Here is a 21,551-nt window from a genome sequence, read left to right as displayed (position 1 = left end):
AGCAAGGAGGCACATCAGCTGGGAGGGGGCGCAGCTGTGCAGCCTGTGGCCCAGGAGGTTCTCTCCTTCCCTCCTCTCTCCCCGGCAGGCAGCCGCCCAGTCCATACAGACCTTTGATGTGAATTAGAGAAAGGCAAGGCGGCTCCTCTGATGCAGCCTGGGGAGTGGCCTGGGTGTCAGCCCCCTGCCAGCCCCCTGCCAGCCCGGCACCCTCTGTGTCCTGACCCCAGCACGGCCCTGGATGTTTGCTTCTCCCGGCTCACCTTGCCCAGCTGCAGCTGCTGCTGCTTCTGCTTCTCTAGGAACTGCTGGTGCTGCTGCTGCATGACCAGCTGCTGCAGGGCCTGGGGGCTCTGGGGCAGCGGCGAGGACTGAGTGCGGCTCAGGGGCCGGTGCCGAGGGAGCTTGCCCACCGTCCGCATGCTGGTGGCCACACGCTCACCCGTCACCAGCGGGGACTGCCCGTGGAGCGGCACTGTGGAGGTGGTGGGGAGAGGGAAGTAACCATCACTGTCAGGACACCAGGCTCCCACTCCCACCCCGCGACTCTCCCTCTTCTGGAACAGCGCCGCCTCCATACTCAGGAAAAACCTGCGAGGGGCCTGGAGCACCCTGCCCCCAAACCTGAGACCCATTCTTCCTCCTCCCCACAACTGAACAGTCTCGCAGCTCAGAGCCACCACCTCCAGCAAAACTTCCTGGATTCACTTACGAGCACGTACAGTCTCGGGCCCCCTGTGTGCGAGAACAATGACTAGTTCTCCCCAACTGCAAGACCTCCCTGATCGTGGACGTGGATCCCACCCAGCTGGGAAGCCTGGAGGCCAGGATCACGTGTCTTTTAAGCAGAACCTCTTCTGATGCCACCAGCTACTTATGGGCCGACTGTCCAAAGCCGCGCTGTCCAATCCCATGGCTGTCTGCCACACGTGACCACTGAGCACTTGAAACATGGCCTGTCTCAATTGAGATGTGCTCTAAGTGTGAAATACGCACCAGATTTCAAAGACGGTATGAAACAAAATAAAATATTTCATTGCTAACTCTTTATATTCACTCTATGTTCAAATGATAGTATCCTAGATATACTGAGTTAAATACATGTTATTAAAACTAATTTCACCTGTTCCTTTTTACATTTCTTAATGTGGCCACTAGAACACTTCAAAGTACACATACGGCTTGTATTATATTTCTACTGGACAGCACTGCTCTGGAATGTGAGCTCCATTACGACGGCAGATTTCAGGAACAGTGCCTGGCCGGCTGTAGGTACTCAATAACGTCTGTAGAATATGGAAGAAATCAATGATGCCATGGAGGGAAGCTGTGACAGGGCTGATGAGTATCCCTGGCTACTTCTCCCTGACAGTTGGTCCTTCCTTGAGCCCTCAGAATGGGGGGGGGCCTGACACCCCCTCCTTGGACAGCTGCCCGCCCACTCACCAGCAATGAGGGTGTTCTGCTGCCGGGCCTGCTCCAGCAGCAGCACATGCTGCAGCAGGGAGGCATGCCCGTGGGGGCTGGTGTCGCCCTCCAGTGCCACGCCCAGCAGGCAGCCGGGGATAGAGGATGTGCTCATGAACTTGCCCGTCAGGGCACCACCCTGCCGCAGGGACTGGAGGGCCTGCCTCTCGGCCTCCTGCTGCGTCGAAAGCTTCGGGGAGGCCTGGGGAGAGGAGATGGAGATGAGGGAGGGGTTTATACTGCCCCCAGTCCTGCCAACTTTGGACCAGCATCCCTCACCTACCCTCTGCCCACCCCCAGCTCTGGGGGAGGGCCATCTGATCGCCATCAGGACCCTGGGAGGACAATAGCCCCAGCCGGGGGCATCCAGGACCGAAGACCTCAACACCAGAGGGAGGACAGGGTATGTGCCCCGTACTTACGGTGAGGTGCGAGTTGGTGACAGTGACCGTGGCCTGCAGCCCTAGGGAGATGTTGGGCAGAGAGGGAGACGTGTAGAGGCTGAACTGGTTGGGGGAGCTGTCCAGAGGGAGGGCCCGGTGCTGGGGGAGCATCTGGGGAGCAGTTGGGAGAGACAAGCATGAGAGCAGGCAAAGGGGGGCCACCTGGGGCCAAGGCTGAGGGCTCTGAATGGCGCCCCGCTTCCTGCACCAAGCCCCACCTTGGGGGGACTGAGAGATCAGAGCTATTCAGAGGCCCGTGGGACAGATCCCACTTCGGGGCAATAGGTCCCTCTAGCCTGTCCACGCAGGCAGAGGGGTCCCTGCTGGGCACTCTCAGCCAGACAGGCCGGACGGGACAGAAAGCAGCTCTGGCCCACCCGCCCAGCCCTTGGCAGGCCTGTACCTCGGTGGGGATGTTGGGGACTGAGCCAGTAAAGCCATTCTCGGCGATGGTGCTGTGGGAGCTGTTAGGAGAGCTGGGGCCGGAGCCTGGCGCGCTGTTACACACGGCTGCCGCTACGAGAGAAGTGGCTGTCACCTGGGCCTACTCGGAGCCACCCCCCACTCCCCGGCCCTCAGAACAGGGACAGGAGAGGAGCCCTTACCTCCAGGCCCGGCACCTGTGATCTCAACAGCTCTCTTCTTAAAGGTGCTGATGACAGTCCCGTCCTTGCGACGCAGGAGGGGACTGCTTCTCCGCTCGGCCACCTTCTGCTTTAGCCTCGAACGTACTTTTAAGTTGGGTTCGGAGGCTGGGGAGAAGGCAGCCGGGGCTCAGACACACGCACACAAATGGACACACCTGCAGCCTAACCTGGCCCCTCCCCATTCCCACCTCTGCCCGCCCCCCCACCCCACCCCCATATCCTGGGAGGCCAGGTTGTACTCACTCACCTGTTTTGCGGAGGGGGAAGTCATCGCGGCTGTCGTAGGGCCCAAGCAAAGGCAGTTTGTAGGAGGGAGGCGTCCCAGGGGGGCCGCTCTGGGGAGGGGAACTCTGGTCCAAAGAAGCATGGTGGGCTCCCCTGCAGGGTGGAGGGAGGGGATGGAAACAGATGTAGGTTATCACCCAACCAGCTGGACCGGCCACCAAGCAATCTACATTTATGAAACATCCACTGCATATGGGAATAGGAAATGGATCCTGGGGAGGGCAGCGAGGAGACGAACAGGGGTGGGAGTGTCGTCTCCTAGCAGAGATTACAGGGCCCCTATATGGCTTCAGGCCAAGAGCCCCTTGCCATCCTGCAGCCAAGCAGCCCCTGAGCAGGACACCTCTGCAACCCATGCCTGCCAAGGGCCATTTACCAGCATTTGGGATGCTGTGGGAGGGAATGGTTGAGGCCGCCCGGTGTGGGCTCCTTTGACTTCGACAAGAGGAATTCCTGGAGCCTCAGCTTCACCTCAGTGCTGGCGATGGCACCTGCGGGACAGGGCACAGCTGAGCCGGGAGCTTGGGGCCAGGTCCCCACGGCTGGGAGGCGTGGGGCGGGGCAGGAGTCCCAGCTGGCCCCGGGCGCCCCCAGGCCTCACTCTCTTTGCTCTTCTCCTTGTTTCGCAGGATGAGCAGCTGCTGCTCCAGCCGCTGCTTCTCCAGCTCCTCCTGCCGCTGCTGCTCCCGCTGCCGCTGCTGCTCCAGCTCCTGCTGCCTCTTGGCCGCCAGCATCTCCTGCTGCTGCTGCAGGGGCGCAGGCGGAGCGAGGCCGGGTGAGCCGGGTCCGGGCGGGGGTCAGAGGTCTGGGTGGCCCCCCACCCCCGCGCCCTCCCTCGCTCACCTTGAGGTGCTTCTGCAGCTGGACCTCATGCTGCCGGGTCAGGTGGTCGTGCTGTTTCTGGAACTCAGCGAACAGGAGCTGCTTCTGCAGCTGCTGCTGCTGCTTGAGCGCCAGGAGCTCCTGTTGTAGCTGCTGCTCCCGCAGCGCGGGGTCCACGGGGCCTGCCAGCGCACCCCGCAGCTCCACGGGGCTGGGGCTGCCTCCTCCCCCGCCCCCGATGGAGCTGGGCATGGCTCCTGGCAGCACCGGCTTCACCTCCACTGCGGGGAGAAGAGACCGGAAGGGGTCAGTGGGCCATCCCAGACCCCACCGGGCCCTGGCTGCCATGCCTGGGGCCCAGAAAGCTACCAGGCAGGACTACTAGACCCCAAGAGAATGGGGGAGGGGGGGGGTCAAATCCCTCTGCTCTGTGGATACAGCCTTCTGCCTTAATTAAATGAGATCGAAGCCATGAACTTCACTAAGAAAACGTGCAGGGCTTCCCTGGTGGCGCAGTGGTTAAGAATCCACCTGCCGATGCAGGGCACACGGGTTCGAGCCCTGGTCCGGGAAAATCCCACATGCCGCGGAGCAACTAAGCCCGTGCGCCACAACTGCTGAAGCCCACGTGCCTAGAGCCTGTGCTCCGCAACAAGAGAAGCCACCGCAATGAGAAGCCCACGCACCGCAATGAAGAGTAGCCCCTGCTCACCGCAACTAGAGAAAGCTCGCGTGCAGCAACGAAGACCCAACGCAGCCAAAAATAAATAAATAAATATATTAAAAAAAGAAAAAAGAAAGAAAACATGCATAAGCAAAGCAGGATACCTGGAAGATCATGAGTGTTCAACAAAGAATATCGTCATTGGTAGTTAAGGCCACTGGGCATTTTATGTGAATTACTTTAGTGATAAGGAAACTGAGGTTTAGAAAGGTGTAAGTAACATGACCAAAGACATACAGCCAGGTGATCAATGAACCAAGATGTGATTCCAAATCCTATACTTTTAACCACCATCCTTCCTGTGCCTCCTCCCCCTCACCTCTCAACACCACACAATCCCTGCCAAGAGGCCTATATACTACAGGAGAAACCGAGGCACAGACGTTAGTTCTAGAACTAATGTGGCTAGCAGCCAGGGACCTCAGTAAGCCCAGGAGAGGCCTGTGGAGACCCTCTGGGCATCCCTATCCGTTCCCCTTTTCTCTGCCCCACACTCAGCTAGGGCAGATGGGGCGGGCAGGAGAGGCTATGGGAATACGGGGTGGGGTGGGAGCAGGAGGCCGCAGGAAAAGGGGGGGTGCAGGGCTGCACCAAACCAGGGACAGGAGGGGGCTGGGAGTCAGACTCGCTTCCTTTGCTGGATTATCTCCTTTCAACAGTTTTATTGTAATTACCCTGAAAATGCCGCTATATATAGAGTGAGCCAAACAGCAGCTGTGCCTGGGGGGAGGGGGGAAAGAGAGAGAGAATGGGCGGGCAGGCGCAGGGAGGAGGTGGGAGGAGGAGACAGGAAAGGAAAGGGAATCAGACAGGAAGAAGGGTAATGGCAGGGGGGGCTGGCTGGAGCCAAGGCAGAGATCTCAGAACTCCAGTCCCAGGGAGAACCCGCGGGGAAAGGGGAAAGGGGTGGAGGGACCTGCTGGGTCCCAAGACCTTGCGTCCAGGCCCCCACGTGGACCATGGACCAAGGGGCCCCAGGAAGTGGCGAAAGATTCCAATGGGCTTATGGGAAAGATGGGTCTCGACCTCTTGATCCCTGTATACTGTCCTCTGGTCACTGAATGTCATTCTCCACCACTGCCCTGTGGTTGCCAGGGCAACTGGGCAAACACCACGCCAGCAGGGAGCCCCAAGCCCAGCCCACACCCCACAAAGCCTCCTGACGCCTGCAGGAAAGGGAAGGCAAGCTACCCACTGCCTGGAAAGGAGGAAGTGAGAGAGGCAGGGCCAGACCATGTTGTTTCTTTTCCACTTCTTTCTCCAAAGACAGCCCTCACTTTCCCCACTCCAGCCCAGGGAGGCCACAGGGAGCTGGGCAGACTTTCCGGCGGCAAGGAGGCCCACTCCAGCCCAGGCCTGGAGAAGGAAAGACCCCACCATGCTGACGGCTGCCGGTGTCCCCTGCCCTCGCGAGCAGGCCTCTGCCCAGGCCCCCACTGCCATCTCTTATCAGGAGTGGAGGGGGAGCCGGGAGGGGGGCTAAGGGCTGAGCTAAGAAAGGCTCCCACACCCAGTGCAGTCTGTGAGCCTGGATCTCTCCAGGGAGCCTGCACTGAATGAGTGTCCCCCCAAGGCAGGGACAAGGCCTGCTGAAGGCCAAGGCCATTCTACCCTCACGGCTGAACATGGCTCCCGGGACCCACTGGAGATGGGAGAGGGAAGGTAGCCTGAGCATAGTGTCTTTCATGCTCCCCATTAGCCCTTCTTCCCCCAGCACTGCCGGGCACATTCCTCTGTGGTTTGCCCGCCAGCCACACTGACGACTCTGCGGCCATAAGGCCAGAGCCACATCTGCAGGAGTGGCCAGATGTGACCAGGAGGGTGGGGTTACACACACACACACTCACTCACTTTCCCTCCTAACCCATGTCCTGCCCCAGCACCAGGAGGAAAGGCCCTGGGAAACTACAGAGGCCCTTTCTGGAGGTGGCCGGCCCTGTCCAGGGTGCAAAAGGAGGGTGGCAGCAAGGAACCAGCAGCCAGCCTCAGGTGTCCCCAGCCCTGGAAACACTCAGCAAGGTCCCAGGCTGGCCGGAGTGTTATCTGTTCCTAGGCGAGGCTGGCTTGGCCCATGGCACTCTGATCACTCAGCCAAGAGGTGGACAGGCTTCAACCTGCTGCTCCCGGCAGTGCCGGGGCTGCGGGAGCCGGATGCCAGCCCGCCCGCCCGCCCAGGGAAGGGCAGGGGTCCAAGTGCTCCTGGCTCCCAGCAGATAACCCTGCTTGGGCTGGAACTGCCGCCAGCAGTGCTGGCTTCCCTTGCAGGAGCCCTGCAGAGAGGGCACGGGCTCAGGCGAGGGGACTCTCCCACCAGGGCTCCTGCACAGCCGCTGCCACCGCTGCCACCGCGGCAGAGATGCTAGGTCCTGTGCTGCAGTCGCAGCCTCAGTCCCATTGGTATGCAGGTGGCGGGGCGGCCAGCGGGCTCTGCCACACAGCCTTGTTCCCACACAAGCAGGAAGCACGAGCGACTGGGAATATTAATCTGCAGGCCCTGTGGGGCCTGGACAGGATGCAGCACCCCGTGGGTCTGCAGGTAGTAACCCGGCTCCATCCAAGATGGAAGGGGCTGCGGCTGGACGGCTAGAGTCAGGGAAAGGGTGGGGGGAGGCACAGAGCCCCCCAAATGCAGTTTTCTGGGCATGAAACCTAGAGTGTGGCTGGCCTTGCTCCCCCTTGAGGATCTGTGCCCTCTGCCAGCTTAGCATGAGCAGAGCAGGTGGCAGTGGCTGCCTTGAGAACCAAGCACCTGGAAGGGGAAATGGGAGTGTCATGATTGGAGGAGGCTCTCGACCGCCTCCTGGTGGACTGAGAAAGGTGGCAGGACCTCTGGAGAGGGAAGAAAGTAGATGGAGGAACACTGGTCCCTAAGAGGACAGGCTGGGGACTCTGGCCAGCAAAGCCCTGGGAAGGGGGTCACATGTGAGGGCACGGCCTCCTACCCCAGGCCTCCTCCTGACAGAGAGCTGCAGAAGTGGAGAGGAAGCCAGTAACTGACACAGGGGCCTCCTACAGAGGCAGACAGAAGGGTCCAGGTCTGCCTGCTCCGTACTCCTCCCCTTCCGGGGACTCTGACCCTGCCTCCTGGGAGCCGTGGCCTTAGGAACTGGCAGCAAGAGCATCCTGTCCTCCGGCCTTCAGAAGGACTAGCCAACACTGCCTCCCTGGAGAAGCCCCAGCCCCGGCAGCTGGGTGAGCAGCCATCAGAAGGGCCCCTCACACACCAGGCTCTGGCTTAGAGGGGACCACCCTGCCCAGCTCGTGGGTACAACTGAGCAGCGCCAGTGACACTTTAGTGGCACTTCCTTCCCATCTAGCTGGGCTTCCGATCTCTCCATGAACCCCACTGCCCCATCAGCCCAGCGGGGGCTCCCACAGCAGATTCTCTGGGCAGCACAGCCAGGGATACCCTGGCTCCTGGGGGGCTGGGGTGGGGGGAGGATGACGCGGGTGCTGACAGGGTAACCTCTGGGATGACTGCCAGCACAGGCTTAGACTAAAAAGAGAGTGTCCAGGCAAAGGGACACTGCCCCCGAGCAGACAAGGGGTTCTAGGACACCAGGAGCAGGTTTTTAGCAGCACCTTTGGGAAAAGGGTTCAAAATAAAAACCAAGGTCAAGCCTTCCTCCTGCTCTGAACACACCACAGGCCATGCCCCAGCTCCCAGCCTTCTCTTGGAGAAGTCACCAACTCCAGTATCCCCATGACCCAAACCCTAGCAGCAAGGAAATGGTACCTTGAGTTCCCCCTGGAGAAGCACTGGAGGGGGAGGGGGCACCACAGTGTGTGGACCGACCTGGCAGACCTAAGAAGCTTAACAATTGGCTCTAAAAAGACCCTGCTCCCAGAAGCCACCAGCCACAGAAGGCTGGGGGGAGGAGGGGAGCCAGGGTACACAGAGTTTGAGGGAGGGGTGTATTAAGCGGTTTGGAATGTCTACACAGGATGAAAATGAGGCCTCTGCAGATAAGCCCTAGATCTGAAGAGCTACCCCCAGCAAAAAGAGCGAAGAGGGAGAAAGGGGAGATCATCTGTTTCAACTGCCTCGTATCACAGACAAGGAAACCAAGCCTCTCAGGCTGCTGTGCAGATCTCACCATTTAAGTAGCAGGGACTCAAACCCAGGTGTCCTGACTCCCAGCTCAGGCGGGCTCCATCTGAACACTAACCTATGCAGTGCTAACTCCAGTGCGGGGCATCCCAGGTGCTCAGCAAGAGCCAGCCCCTCTGGAGAGCAACAGGCTGGCAGCCCACCCTAGAGGGCAGTGCCTTCCACCAGCACCCAGGCCCTCAGGAGCTCCCTCAGCAGTCTGGGGTGTCAGCAGCTTCCTTAAATGTCAAATGACCTCGTTCTGTCCCTCTGGAGAATGGGAAAAGGCTCTTGTCCCCTTGCTGGCCTTGAGGGATTCTGGAAGGAGGCAGGGAACAGCATTTCACACTCCTCCCCATGACGCCGATGACCCCTCCCCACCAAGGACGGTTTCCCATGATCTATTTCTGTGCTCTTACGTGACTAGGGAGGCCAATTTAGGCTCGACAGGTTCTACCACAATGCAGACTGTATTTCCACATGTGCGAGCTGGGGATGACGCTCACCTAGCAATTTTCCCAACTCCCCATGCAGTGCAAGCCAACACACATCACATAATGGTTAAGAGCGAGGGCTCTGGAACAAGAGAACACCAGCGTTCAAGTCAGCCTCTGCCACTTCCTAGGGCAAGACACCAAGCCCCTCCTTGTGCTGCGTGCGGGCATCTGTGAAATGGGAGGAAGAATAGCACCCACCTCCCAGAGCTCCTAGGGCTCCAGAGAGATAACACGTGCAGTGGAGCTTGGCGCAGAGCCTGGGAAAATCTCAGGAGGTACTAGTCGAGGCTATTAATGGCTCCTGACATTTTTGTGTGTCCTGGACCCCTCTGGCAGTCTAGTGAAGCCTAAGCTCTCTTAGCTCTCTCATTTCAGACCGTCCCAAGGTCACTCTGTGGTCCTGTCCCAATCAAAACCTTTCCGGTGGGCCCCACACAACACAAGCTGGAGCGGCCGGCAGCTGGATCCCAGCGCTGGAGGAGGCATCCCTGGGAAGAGCCTCCTCCTGACGGCAGCGCTTCCAGCCTGTCTCTCCAGCCTCCCCTGCCTTGTTAGCTCCAAGAAGGGCCACCCTGTCCTCTGAGGCTCAGCCCACAGCGGTGGGATCCCTCAGTCCCTTAAAAGCATTACTTAACACAGGTGAACACAAGCTTTGGTCCCTGCTCTTGGGGCCCCAGCTCCCGGCAGTCAGAAAGCCTTTCCAGGTATCTAACTTTGCTGTGCCTGCTGCAGGCAACACCCCTCTCCCCAGTACCATTCTACATCCACCTGGGGCCAGGACTCGGGCGACCCGAAGCCCCTCTTAGGCAGAAGCAACGTGAAACTGATGTCAAAGACTTGGAATATCACTGAAGGAAGTGCCAGCCGGATCAGCCACTCAACTCCCCCAGTTGACAGAGGAGGAAAGTAAAGCCAGAGATGGAAGAAATTCATCCAAAGTCACCTGGAAAGGAGGCGGAGGAGCCGGGGCTTAACCCTGGGTCTTCTGGTTCTCTCCTGCCTCCCACCAAAAACCAGGAGAAATCTTGAAGGCTATTCTTGAACTTAATGAGAGCACGGAGCCAAACTCCGTATGAAGGATCCAAGGATCTAGATGGGAGACCTGGTTGGCCCCAGAACCCCAGAGCCGGGAGTGCAGGTGAAAAGGGGGCCAAGTGAACCGAACCCCCAGAAACCTTGAGGTAGATTGTGCCTCTCAAGGACCTTAAGCTTAAGGGAGGCAGAGCCCCGGTGGAAGGCACAAAGCATCTCTCACCGGCAAAAACAGAGTTAGTTAGTCACTGGTCTTGAGCAGTTCTCTGGAGGAGAAGTAGACTCACTTCTCCCAGCCCAGCCATTTCCAGGAAACACTTGGGCACTAAGCTAGAGGCAATTAAAAGGCACACTAACCATTCAAAGTCTGCAGATGTTGCTGGGACTGCTCGCTCCACACCTGGGGTGGACAGCAGGGGCTCCAGGGCAGAAGCTCTGCCTGCGCTACTCTCCGAGCACAGCCCAGCCTGAAGCGTCCAACAGAGCGTCCCGTCCCCCTGGCCACTTGTCATAATCCCCTGCCCCGCTGGGATTTAGACACCTGCTCCCCAGTGTCTTAAGACATCCTCCGTCTCCACACTGCCAGGCTGCTGGGAGCTGGATTTGAATCTGACTGAGGCAACAGCCTCCCTCCCTCTGAAGCTGGCCTTCTCCCAAGAGTCCCAAAGCCCATCGAGGCCTTCTAGGGAGACTGGTGACATCCACTGGCAGGCTGCTAGGCCCCATGACGCCTGTCCATAGGACCCCTGCCCATACTCCAAGCATGGTCTGAGCCTACTCACATCAAAATCATCTGAGATGTGTTAAAAATGCTGGTTCCTGGGCTGCCCTACGGAATCCGAACCTTGGGGTGGGGGGTAAGGCTTGGGAATCCGCATTTTAATATCTTCCCTCGGTAATTCTGTGGCAACTGAAAGTTTGAGAACTACTTTCTCACAGTGTCCCCCCGCTGGCGGCATTTCTGCTGCCAACCTGACAGCTGTTACAGCTGTGTGCGTGGACACGGTTAATCTGATTTCCTGTCTGGCAGCTGTGCAGCAGGGAAGGGACAGCTGAGGGTCTCAAAAACAAGAAGAGGGGATGGGGTAGGAGGGGATGGGGGCAGGGGAGGCTTTGTTCCTGAGCCCCCTTCTCCCCCCTTGGGCCGAAATCCCTACGGGGGGGAAATAGCTGATCCAGAGGCCCCCAGTATTTGTAGAAAAGTCTCCTCCCAGAAACCTCAGGAGCCCCCCAAGGCCAGAAGGGTCTCTCTTGTTGAGGAGCACAAACTTTGGAAGCAACAAAGACGGACCCACCACATAAGGTTGTGCAGGTTGTGTACTGCACAAGGGCACCCAACTGAAGGGGCAAGTTGGGGGCTGAAGTCTAGCCCATGCTCCCAGTGCTAAGCCATGCACTCTGGCTTGAGGATATAGCCACCTGGAAGAAGGGCCGCCTTTAAAAAATTTGTACAGGGAAGCTCTTGTATGGGTTAGCCGTCGCCCTACACAAAGACCTGAGTCTGAAGCCCAGCCGTCATTTACTCTGTGACCTCGCGCAAGTTCCTTAACTTCTCAGATCCTTCTCAATTGTAAAACATAGCTATTAATACCTTTCCAAGGGAGATAAGGTAAGGAAAGCACCCCAATACCCATCATCTAGTAGAGTATAATATTAATTCCCCTCCCACCCCAGTCTCGCACTTCCGACCTACCCACACCCCTATGCCTGCACACCCACCTACCTAGCCAAGCTTGGAATGGTATGAAGAACGTGAATAAGAATATCCAGGGGAAACCCCAATACCAAACCCAAACCCCATGGCACTTCCCAACATCCATAGCACCCCTTCCTGGCATAAGCGAGATGCACACCCTCCCTTCTTTCCCTGGGGAAAGAAGACTCCTCCTCCATGCCTGCTTTTAACATCCTACACGTTGCCCAAGCAGCAGCGTGCTGCCCAGTCCAGGCCAGAGGGAAATCCAAGGCCCAACAGAAGGGAGGCAGGGGATCCCCCAGCACTGCATCCTTGGGAATCCCACACCAGAGTTCAAGCTCCTGGGCTCCCCGAGCCGGGACCAAGCCTGTATGAGAGGGGTGCTCACCGTGTGCCGGGCTGTTGCAGGAGGAGCCAGGAAGAGACCCCATGCATCAAGGAAGACCTGACAGCACTAGCAGAAGCTGTGTTTTGTCCCCGTCCCCAAGCAGGAACAGAGGAGAGCACCCCACATCCTTCGTGGGCTCGCCTGCCAAGACTCTGGCTCACCCACCAGGGCAACTTACCATATCTGTCTATTCACCTAGAGGGCCAAGCCCCAGAATAGAGCCCAGGAATCCTGCTGTCAACCCTGGATGCCAGTCCCCTCAAGCAACATTCATTCATCCATGTGCCAGGCACTGTGCTAAGTGTGCACAAGACGGTCCAGAGAGCCAAGGATGCCCCTAAAATAGGGTTCCAAGACTTACTGCTGGAGTGGGCAAAGAGTTCAGGGCAGACACCCACCTTGGAAAGCCCCTTTTCCTCAAACCCTCGGGCTGGGGAGGCCTGGCAACACACACTGCCCAAGAAGCGTCCCTGGACACCTGCTTTTTTAGCCACAGGCTTTTGCATCCTGTCTGGAGACTGATCAAGAGATGGAGAGAGGAGGCGGCGGGGGAGGGTTGGGGGGGGGGGGGAACACCAGGCTGCCTGGCCCTCATGGCCGTGTTTATCTGGGGTGGATTTTTTTTTAACCCAAAGGTTAAAGCGTTTCTATTTGAAACATCTATTTACATTCCAGAGTCCAAAAAAAAAAAACAAGGCAGCCGAGCTCCAGGCCTATATCTGTCCCCAGCCGCGTCACAGACACAGCATCAGAGCTGCGCAGGGGGAACATTCTTAGCCCTCTCCCCGAGCCGCTGAGGTGACTCACGCCTCCCTCCTGCTAGCATGGACCACGCCACCGCTCAGAGGCTAGGCAGTGTGCATGTGTCGGGGCGGGGGGGAAAGGGACTGGCTGGGGGGGTCTATGCAGGGACGGGGAGCCTTAGGGAAGGGATGGGGTCAGCGGGGTTCCAGCCTGCAAGGACTCTGGGGCCCAACTTGAAAGAGGATGAGAGAACATGCTGAGGAGGAAACTTCAGGCCAACCGCCAACTGCTTCTGGGAGGCAAGGGGCAGTGGGGACAGGATGGGTGGACTGATATGGCATCTGCCAAATGGGGTAGAACCACCCCCCCAAGCAGATGCTCTGCACAGTCAGCCCTTTGCTTTGCGAGGGACCACCTTGACTCCCAGAGGCTTCAGGGTAAGAGTGAGCAGGCAGGTCTTTAGCTAGAGCTGTGGGCTCCACTAGACCAGGGCTAGAATGGCCCTCTGCGTTTACACCCCTCCCAGGGGACTGTGCAGAGACTCTGCACGACTGGCCCCAAGGTTCCACCCCCTATCCCAGGGGCCTGCACGGGCACTCTCAGGGCTGGTCCCCAGGGTTATGCTGTGACCTTAGGAGACTACATGGGCATCCCTGCTCAGGCAGATGGTAGGCTTGGTTTGAAGGCTTTTCCAAATGTTCCCCAAACCTCCATCCTCTCACACATCCCAGTCCATCTGCAACCTTATCCCTGGACAGCTTAGAGCCAAATCACTGGCACTTGCACAGGCACACGGCTCCCACCTTCCAGTTCAAAGCCTGGGACCCACACCCACGTAACCAGAGGCAAAGACTCCCCATACATACACACACAGACACCCACACCCAAGTGCCAAGCCACTGCCAGGAGGGGCCAAGCGGGCATGGGTCCAGCAGGCCCCTCCCTAGAGGAAGCATCTTGTGGTGCCGGCCTGGTGGGAAGGCTGTGCCAGGAAGGCCTGATGCTGCCAACAGGTTCCTGGGAGGGAGGGAAGGAGTGGCCTGGCTCTGGGGGACCCCACCCCCAGCCAAGAGCCAAAAAAGTCCCTGCTGAGAAGGTGGGAGGGCTAGAGAGTCCTCAAGCCCTATGAGCCTGAGTAACATTCCTTCATCCTCATGTGTTGAGAATAAACCAAAGCTTGGGGGAAGGAGAGATATGGGGGAGCCAGAAGCCAAGGCAGCCAAGACCCCCAGCATCCCAGCTGCCAGCCTCTGCCTACTTCCACCACAACTGCATCAAGCCTCCTCCCCAGGTGTCTGATTCCCAGGGCACTCCTGACTGGGGACTGGCAGAAATCACTGCACTGGACCCTCTGACCCCAAGAACCCAGCCAGAGGAGTGGGGGTAGCCTTTATTCTTATGGACACTCCGGCTATGGGTTCCTCCCTTGTCCAGACCCGGGGAGCAGACAGCCTGGAGGCAGGTCACTGACCCACTTCCTCCCCTCTGACCATGGTGCCAACTAGGCCAGGATCCTCTAGTAATCCACAGCCCCCAGCAGCTGATGTCGACCCTGCTGGAGGCCAAAGGAACTCGAAGAGATGCAGCAGAGTGCAGCTGGAGGGCATGGTGGGAGGGCAGGTTTTGGCCCAGGAAGAGCAGGGAAGCCCATCCCAGTAAGCACACCTCCCCTGGCTGCACATATCCTCAACAAAGACCTCCAGAAAGATCTAAGCAGGACCCCATCTGGGCGAGACTTGGAGCCAGACGCTCAGCCCCCGAGACAAGGATGCCCAATGGCAGAGGGCAGGCGGGGACACCGAGGCACTTACCTGCCACAGGGAGGCCATGTAGAGGGGTCCGAGGCAGGATTTCCAAGGATGGTTCCCGGCCTGGCATCCCATCTGCTGAGAAACAGGATTCCGTCTCATAGATGGTCTGCAGCATCTCCACAAGCCCCTGAGCCTTGGGCACCAGCAGCATGCCCGGCAGGGGGCCGCCTGAGGCGGGAGTCGGCCAAAGGGAAGGTGGCTGGGCGGGGCCCTCGCTGCTCAGGGGCTCCCTCAGGCCACTGCTGCTGGGACCCGCGCTGTGGGGAGGTGCCTCATCCGGCCTGGGCACTCCAGGCGGCAGGAGGAGCCAGGAGCCCCGAAGCCACAGGCCCAGCTCCCTGCTAGAGGGGCATCCGACCACTGGCCCTTCCAGAGCTCCCAGGAGCGGGGTATGGCTGAGCACTCAGGGGACAGGAAGGGGAGCTGAGCAGGCAGGCGGGCTCTCTGTGTTCCCTCCCAGCCCTGGGTGACAGCTCTGGGCCCGGCTCCCTGCTCCTCCTTCCCGAATGAGCCGCCGGCAGCTGGCAGGAGACTGAAATAGCAGTTGGGGGAGGGCCCTGTCTATAAATAGGTGGAGCATGCTCAGGGAGCCGCCGGCCGGCTGCCAGGAGCCCGGGCCTGGCGGAGGCCCCACGTGGGGGAGGGGGAGGCGCGTTCCACCCCAGGAGGAAGCGCCAGGCAGGGGGATGGGGACAGGGGAGGGCCTGCGTTCAGGGCCAACGCCACAGAGCCGGGTGGCCAGAGCCTGCGCTGGGGAAGGGCACACGCTAGAATACCCACGCATCTGGGAGCAGCTCTGGCGCTGCTCTTGGCGGGCGAAGGGCTAGAGACCAAAAAGCCAGATTTCATCCTCGATCTGCCCTCTCGCCATCCAGAGCAAGTAAAGGAACTGGAAGGGTCTGGGAGAGGGTGGCAGACAGGGCCACCTGGCCTAAACTTGCATCTTCCCTGGAGTCCCTCTAACAGCCGACGGATGGGAGTTGATTTAATTTGTGCCCTCTTTCCGAGCTGGGAGGTGGCTCCCCCACCCCCTCGACCAGCAGGGAGACCCCTGAGCAGCAGCTAAATGGCAGCTCCCTCCTGCCCATCAGGGGTGTCACCTCCGGAGGCTGCTCAGCTTCCTTCCAGGGGGCAGGGAGACTCTTCCTGGACAGGCCTCACCCCACCCAGGGAAGGGCACCTGGGAGCACCTGCCCGTTCTCAGAGCAGGTAGCTCTTCCTGTGGCAACGTGCCAGGTGTAATGCTACGAGCAGCACATACGTCACCTCGTTTACTCTGCGCGATGACCTCAGAAGAGAGGTGCAGACGGGGAAACTGAGGCACAGAGAGATGAAGTCGCTCACCCTAGGTCATACAGCTGTTTCAGTGGTAGGTCTGGGATGTCTGAAGTTCAAGTCTGAGCTCTAACCACCACAGCCCACTGCCTCCTGCACAGGGAGCACACGAAGCTGCCCCAGGGTTTCCATTAACAGGTATAATGACCCCCAGTACCCAGGTAGGAAGAGACTTGAGGTTGGAGCCCCTCCAAGAAGAATCAAGGGGCTGCCAGCATCCAGCCCTTCCCCACCAGCCACCAGCCCCAGGCCTGGCAGAGCAGCCCCGGCTCCTGGGGCCCTGCTGGGACCTAAGACTAGAGCACCATGAGGACTGGTGACACCCGCCTACCCAGCCCACTGCTGGCCCATCCCTCCTCCTGAGGTTGTGCCTCCCACTGATACAGAGATCCCACTTGGCCCCCTGACCTCACTGGAGCCTTTTAATAGCCTGGTTATTCCTGGGTCTATGTCCCCCTCCCCCTTCCTGATGTCACAGTTGCTATTTTGGAGCCCCCTCCTGGCCCCCTTTGCCCCCAACTCTAGGCATGGAGCCAGGGACACCTGTCCTCTCCCTGGACTGGATGACCTCACCCTCCCGTCGGGAGCCCAGGAGGAGCTGGCCAACCAAGGACACAGTAGCTGTGGCTCCTGCCAGCTGGGGATGGCAAAGGGGCCTCCTGCCCTCAGGTGGGGGGATCACATGGATGGGTAAGTGGCAGAGGTGGGCTTTCTCAGGCCCTAGACTGGCTGGCAAGATGTATATTGAGGGAGTTGGAGGTCAACAGGAACGAAACAAAGCTCTGGAGCCCCAGCTTCTCAGCCAGGGCAGACTCCAGAAAACTGGTGATGGAGCAGTGCTCCCCACAGGGGTCTGGAGTTGGCAGACATTTCAGGGTAGGTCTGGGGACTTTGCTCAGCACCCCTTGCCCCAACCTCATCCTAGCCAACCAGGCTCTCTCAAGAGCAAGGGAAGGGAAGGTCAAGGTCTCCTTAACGGGTGACAGGCAGCAGACTCAAGGGAACCCAGAAAGCTGGGGGCAGCAGCCCCTCCCAGCCAGGACTCCACCCACCCACGCTGAAAGCAACCAGAAGGGCTGGCTAGCCCTGTCCTGGCTCTCTCTGCCTGCCCCAGGCACAGGAGAGTATGGTAGGGCAGCCCTGTTCTGGAACAGAGGAAATCATCAGTTACAGTGACTCAAAAGCAGGGGCCCCAGAACGTGGAGCAGTCAGAAATCTAAGGAAACACAACTCCCTGTTTAGGAAAGCTGGGAGCACCCAGGAGACTGGGCACCCAGAGGTGGCCAGAGCCGGGGACTCAGGGCAGTTCCCAGCACTACTGTGACTTCCAGTAACAGCTTGAAGTGGGAAGTGAAGTGTCAGACACAGCCAGACAATCCTCAGTGTAGTTCCCAGAATCCTCCAGGGGAATAAGAGAGGAGGCCTGGGATGGGGACAAGTGTCTTTTTTTTTTCTTCGGAGATTCAAGTCATGCAACAAAGTCTTCCTAATGTCTAACGTCAGTCCTTCTCGCTTTATAGCCCCTCTCCTTGTGGTTCATGTCTCTTCTCCATCCCCACGCATCTAGCTCTCCCATGTGTCATCCCACAAACCTTACAGAGCACCCACAAAGCGTGGGTTACAGGAGCCTCATTAGGAGCAGGCAACAACCCCTCCTTGGTGCCGCAATGACCTTGCTCACTCGCTCCCTCCCCTGGAGGCTGGGCTCAGGCCTCCTAACCCTCTAAATCTGGAGGAGGAGAACCTAATGTGGCTCCTTGAGCTCTTGAAGGCTCCCATTTCCTGGGCTCAAAAGGCTGGAGTGGGGGCCTGACCGAAAAGAAAAAAGCAAAGTCTGCTTTGTGCACAGTAAAAAAGCCAAGGGCTGGCCGGGGAGCACCTCAGATGGAGTGTGGGGTGCCAGCTGCCCTGGGGTCCTGGAGATATCGGGCCTGCCTGCCCTCCGGTTCTCTCCTGCCCTTAGAGCCTAGTCACGCTGGAGCCCGTCAGCATCGCCCAGGAGCTGCCATGCGCCAGGTCGCCAGGTCCCAGGCTAGGTGCTGGCTGAACCCTCTCATTTGAGACCAAGTCTGGGAAAAACGTGAACACCTACTTTGGCATCTTGCACATCCCCTCAGGGTTGACCCTGCCTCCTCCGGACGTCCCATGCTAAGCCTTCAATCCCTTTGGAATGATGGGACAGGGGAGGGGAGAGTGGGGCAGATCCTGATCTACAGTGAGCGCAGACGTGTGCCAGGGGGGCATCTAAGTGGAGAAGGGACACCAGAGTCCACTTCCCAGACCCCCGCCCCACGCCGACTCTGACCCACTTTCTCCGCCTTCCCTGGGGGCTCAGAGGCAGAGCCCAAGGCTGGGAGGCGGGACGCCGAGGTTCCTGGCTCCACCCCACGCCTATGCCCCAGTTTCTCTGGTCACCCAGGAAGGAGGGGGCAGCCGGGAAAGGGAAGGAGAGAAAGTGTGCAGCGAGCTGGGAGGTGCTGGGCAGGCAGGTGTTGTCATGAAGCTTCTCTCCCTCCCAAGCTGGGGCTAAGGAACCTGGCCACCTTTTCTCCTGGGGCCCTGTCGCCACACAGACTGGCTCGAGCCTCACCCTTGCCCTCTCCTCCGGGCAACGGCATGGAGGACAGGGCAGTGACCAGAGTGGGCCCAGGCCCCAGGGCAGCTCCTCCAGGCTGGCCGGGGGGCACATTCTGTCAGTCCTTCAGTCCCACAAAGGGGAGCAAAAATGAAAATAAAGCATCGCTCCTCAAGTCCCCTTTTGACAGAAGAGAAGCCAGACCCCCGGCAGTGGCCTCCTCAGGGAAGCGGGCAGCCCCATCAATGGCCTCTGCCTGTACTCCCAAGACTGCAAGAGAGGCAAATCAGGTCAAACGCTGGCATTTGGCCCAGCTCAGAGGTAAGTGGATCAGCTCCCACTCCCCGGGGAGGACGGGTGAGCCCCAGAAGTAAATCTCTCGAAATCTCTACCTGCCACCCCTCACCCGGAATGTGCTCTCTTACTAACTTGTTTGCTATGAAGTCCGGGATGGACCATCTTCTATTTTTCTTTTCCAAACAGGAAAGCTCCTGCACTGAGAGAAATGGAGGGAAACTGCCCCTCACCCAGCCTGCCGTTCTGCGCCCTAAGGAAAGAGAAGTGAGTCTTGGGAGGGGGTGGGAGGTGCTCAGGGGCCGGGGCACCCAGGCCCCGGGTACTCACCATTCTCATCCCCACCTCTATCCCCAGCCCCTCATGCTCTTCCTGGGGCGCCCTGGGAGGTGTCTACCCGGGATGTGGACACCCAGCTACAATTCATGGTTTCATTTGACTTCCGTGGAGTCCAAGCATGTGGTTTCCAGACCTGCCAGGCGCCGGACACCCGCAGCCCCAGCCCAGATGCCACCCTGAGCTCTGGGAATGGCAGATGCTGGGCTCCTCGAAGGGGGAGGCTGTGTGGAGGCTGGCCCTCTCCCTGGGCCAGAGCAGCTGGAACTCCACAAGTGGGAGAGCCAGGCCCGGAGCCCCGGGAAAACTCGGTGGGAAAGGCCTCAGGGCGCTGCCCTGAACAACGACAAAGATCCCAGCTCTGAGGCCTGGCCACAGTCCTAAAACCAGCTTCCCAATCTCTGGCCCCCTCTCTTTCTCCCTCCTTCCTGAACACGAGAAGACGGCATCTCCCCCTGCTGGGGGGATCGGGGAAAGCCAGCCAGGAGGCACGGCCAATTCCATAGGCCCCACTCTGGAGGCCCCTCCTGGCCCGGTTCAGCGCAGATGGACACCTCCAGCCCCTGCCAGCCCTGGCACCAGTGGCTACAAGGGGGACTCGGACCACCTGCATGTGGAAAGGCAACCCACTGTCCTGATCTATCTGAGGCTGATTATCTTAGCCTTTCACTGTAAGGGAATAAAATCCCAAAGCTGGAAAACGTCCTCCCCAAGCCACCAACGGATGCCTCTGGGAGGCTCCCGTTCCCTTGGCCAAGGGTTAGACCCCAGGCCCGGTGTGACTGGAAGTGGCTCCTGGACAGGTCAGCATAGTAGCTCAGAGGAAGGGAGCGGTTGGCACCCCTGCTGGGCACAACTGACCCTGCAAGGGGCAGTGTCCAGCTGAGATGGCCAAGGGGCTGATGAGAACCCCCCAGGCCTCTCCTTCCCTTCGCCAGCCCAGCCTCAGAGGAGGAAGCAGGAAGTCAGGGCAGCCCCCCTCCAGTACCCGAGTCACACAGACCTCTCCACGGCTAACACCTGGCACAGCCCCTGCAGGGGGAATGAAGGCAGGCAGAGGCGGGAGGATCTGAGGAGGAGCCACAGACCCTGCAGGAGGGGGCCCATCAGCAAAGCTGACTTGGTGAGTCTCAGAAGCCCAGCCTTCTCCAGCTGGCACTCTACTCTGTCTGTGCCCGGGGTATGTCATGCTGGAAAGGGGAGGGGGCACAGCCTTGACCAAAACAAATGTCACAAAGCCAAGCAATCCAGCCAGCTTCGGCTTCCCTGAATCGAATCTGCTGGAAGCCCTGGGGCTGTGGTCAGGGCCACACATCGCCAGCAGGGGGTCCTCACAACAGAAAGCATGAGATTTAGCACAGTGACAAGGACAGGGAATGAGAGGGGAGGGGGCCTGGATTCCTCCCTGGTGCTGCTTCAGTATCATCCTGCAAATGGGTTTTGGTCTCTAGGCCCTAGTTTCCTTATCTCTAAAGAAGGAGAAATAGCTCCCACCCCTACAGAAAAAGATAATAAGTGACCGGATGGCCTATGGGGGGGTTAAAGTTGAGCAAGATGGACTCTGATCCTTTAAGTCTGTGCAGAAGGAGACAGTCAAGGAGGGAAGGCAGTTACTACGCTGACCACACTGAGCCAAGACCCCCCTGTGAAACTCCTGAGGGTCCAGCTCAGGCCATTTGGACACATCCTCATGGGCACAAACCCAGACCCACCCGTACACAAAGCTGCCTGGAGTCCCACCCATAGACTATTTCTGGAAGCACTAGGCAGGCTCCCAGGAGCAGAGGGGAATAAGAAACCTCAGAGACCCCAAATTAGGACTCTCCCATGTCCAGGGCATGTCTACCTGGACTCAAAGGAGAGAGCCAAGTCTCCTCCGCCAACATGTCACTGCATGCCCACCCCAATACCACATATCCCAACATAGGCTAAGGCTGAAGGCCCTGCAAAGTTCCACTAAGAATAAAGTATAGAACACAGAGAAACACTCCACCAGGAAGAGAGGACACCACCACAAAAAAGAAGCTGGACATTCAGCTATCACAGGGAACTTCTTCCAACATCATGCCCGGACCGCCTGCAGAGGTTCAGGGGCACACATCCCCCTCAGCCCTGCCTGTCTTGGTGAACAGGGCAAGGTGGCATGGAATTGAAGGCCCCTGAGTTGAGAGGGCAGGCCTGGGGACAGAGTTGAACCCATGCCCTCCCAGGGCCAGGCTGGACCATCAACCCATCAGTTTCAGGTCTACCCCATGGTCAATCACTTTGGGTTTGCCTCTGTCCTTTTCTCACAATGCTTCTCCACTCCTGACCCCTTGTTCCCTTACGGCTCAGACCCTGAAGGTCAGCTGGCCTGGGCTGGATA

At 58.9% G+C, this 21,551-nt stretch overlaps 1 protein-coding gene across 4 annotated transcripts in view; it reads right to left on the bottom strand.

Moving 5' to 3' along the window:
- HDAC5 (histone deacetylase 5) overlaps nucleotides 1–21,551 on the bottom strand; it is a 36,299-nt gene that overhangs the window by 8,850 nt on the left and 5,898 nt on the right. Inside the window, exons 3-12 of one of the 4 annotated variants that reach the window (XM_057535697.1) lie at nucleotides 14,647–14,721; nucleotides 3,686–3,945; nucleotides 3,444–3,588; nucleotides 3,219–3,333; nucleotides 2,805–2,935; nucleotides 2,516–2,662; nucleotides 2,314–2,426; nucleotides 1,890–2,021; nucleotides 1,447–1,669; nucleotides 264–475 (exon numbers count right to left, since the gene is read on the bottom strand). In XM_057535697.1, coding sequence (XP_057391680.1) covers nucleotides 264–475; nucleotides 1,447–1,669; nucleotides 1,890–2,021; nucleotides 2,314–2,426; nucleotides 2,516–2,662; nucleotides 2,805–2,935; nucleotides 3,219–3,333; nucleotides 3,444–3,588; nucleotides 3,686–3,945; nucleotides 14,647–14,721 — 1,553 coding nt within the window. Of the gene's footprint in view, nucleotides 1–263; nucleotides 476–1,446; nucleotides 1,670–1,889; nucleotides 2,022–2,313; nucleotides 2,427–2,515; nucleotides 2,663–2,804; nucleotides 2,936–3,218; nucleotides 3,334–3,443; nucleotides 3,589–3,685; nucleotides 3,946–14,646; nucleotides 15,166–21,551 lie in introns of those variants that run through there. The other 3 variants (XM_057535698.1, XM_007180217.2, XM_057535699.1) reach the window with 3 other exon arrangements.

Source organism: Balaenoptera acutorostrata, chromosome 20 (genome assembly GCF_949987535.1).
Source record: "Balaenoptera acutorostrata chromosome 20, mBalAcu1.1, whole genome shotgun sequence".
NCBI lineage: Eukaryota > Metazoa > Chordata > Mammalia > Artiodactyla > Balaenopteridae > Balaenoptera > Balaenoptera acutorostrata.
The sequence above is the reverse complement of the archived record's forward strand: the minus strand, read 5'-3'. Positions and strand labels throughout refer to the sequence as shown.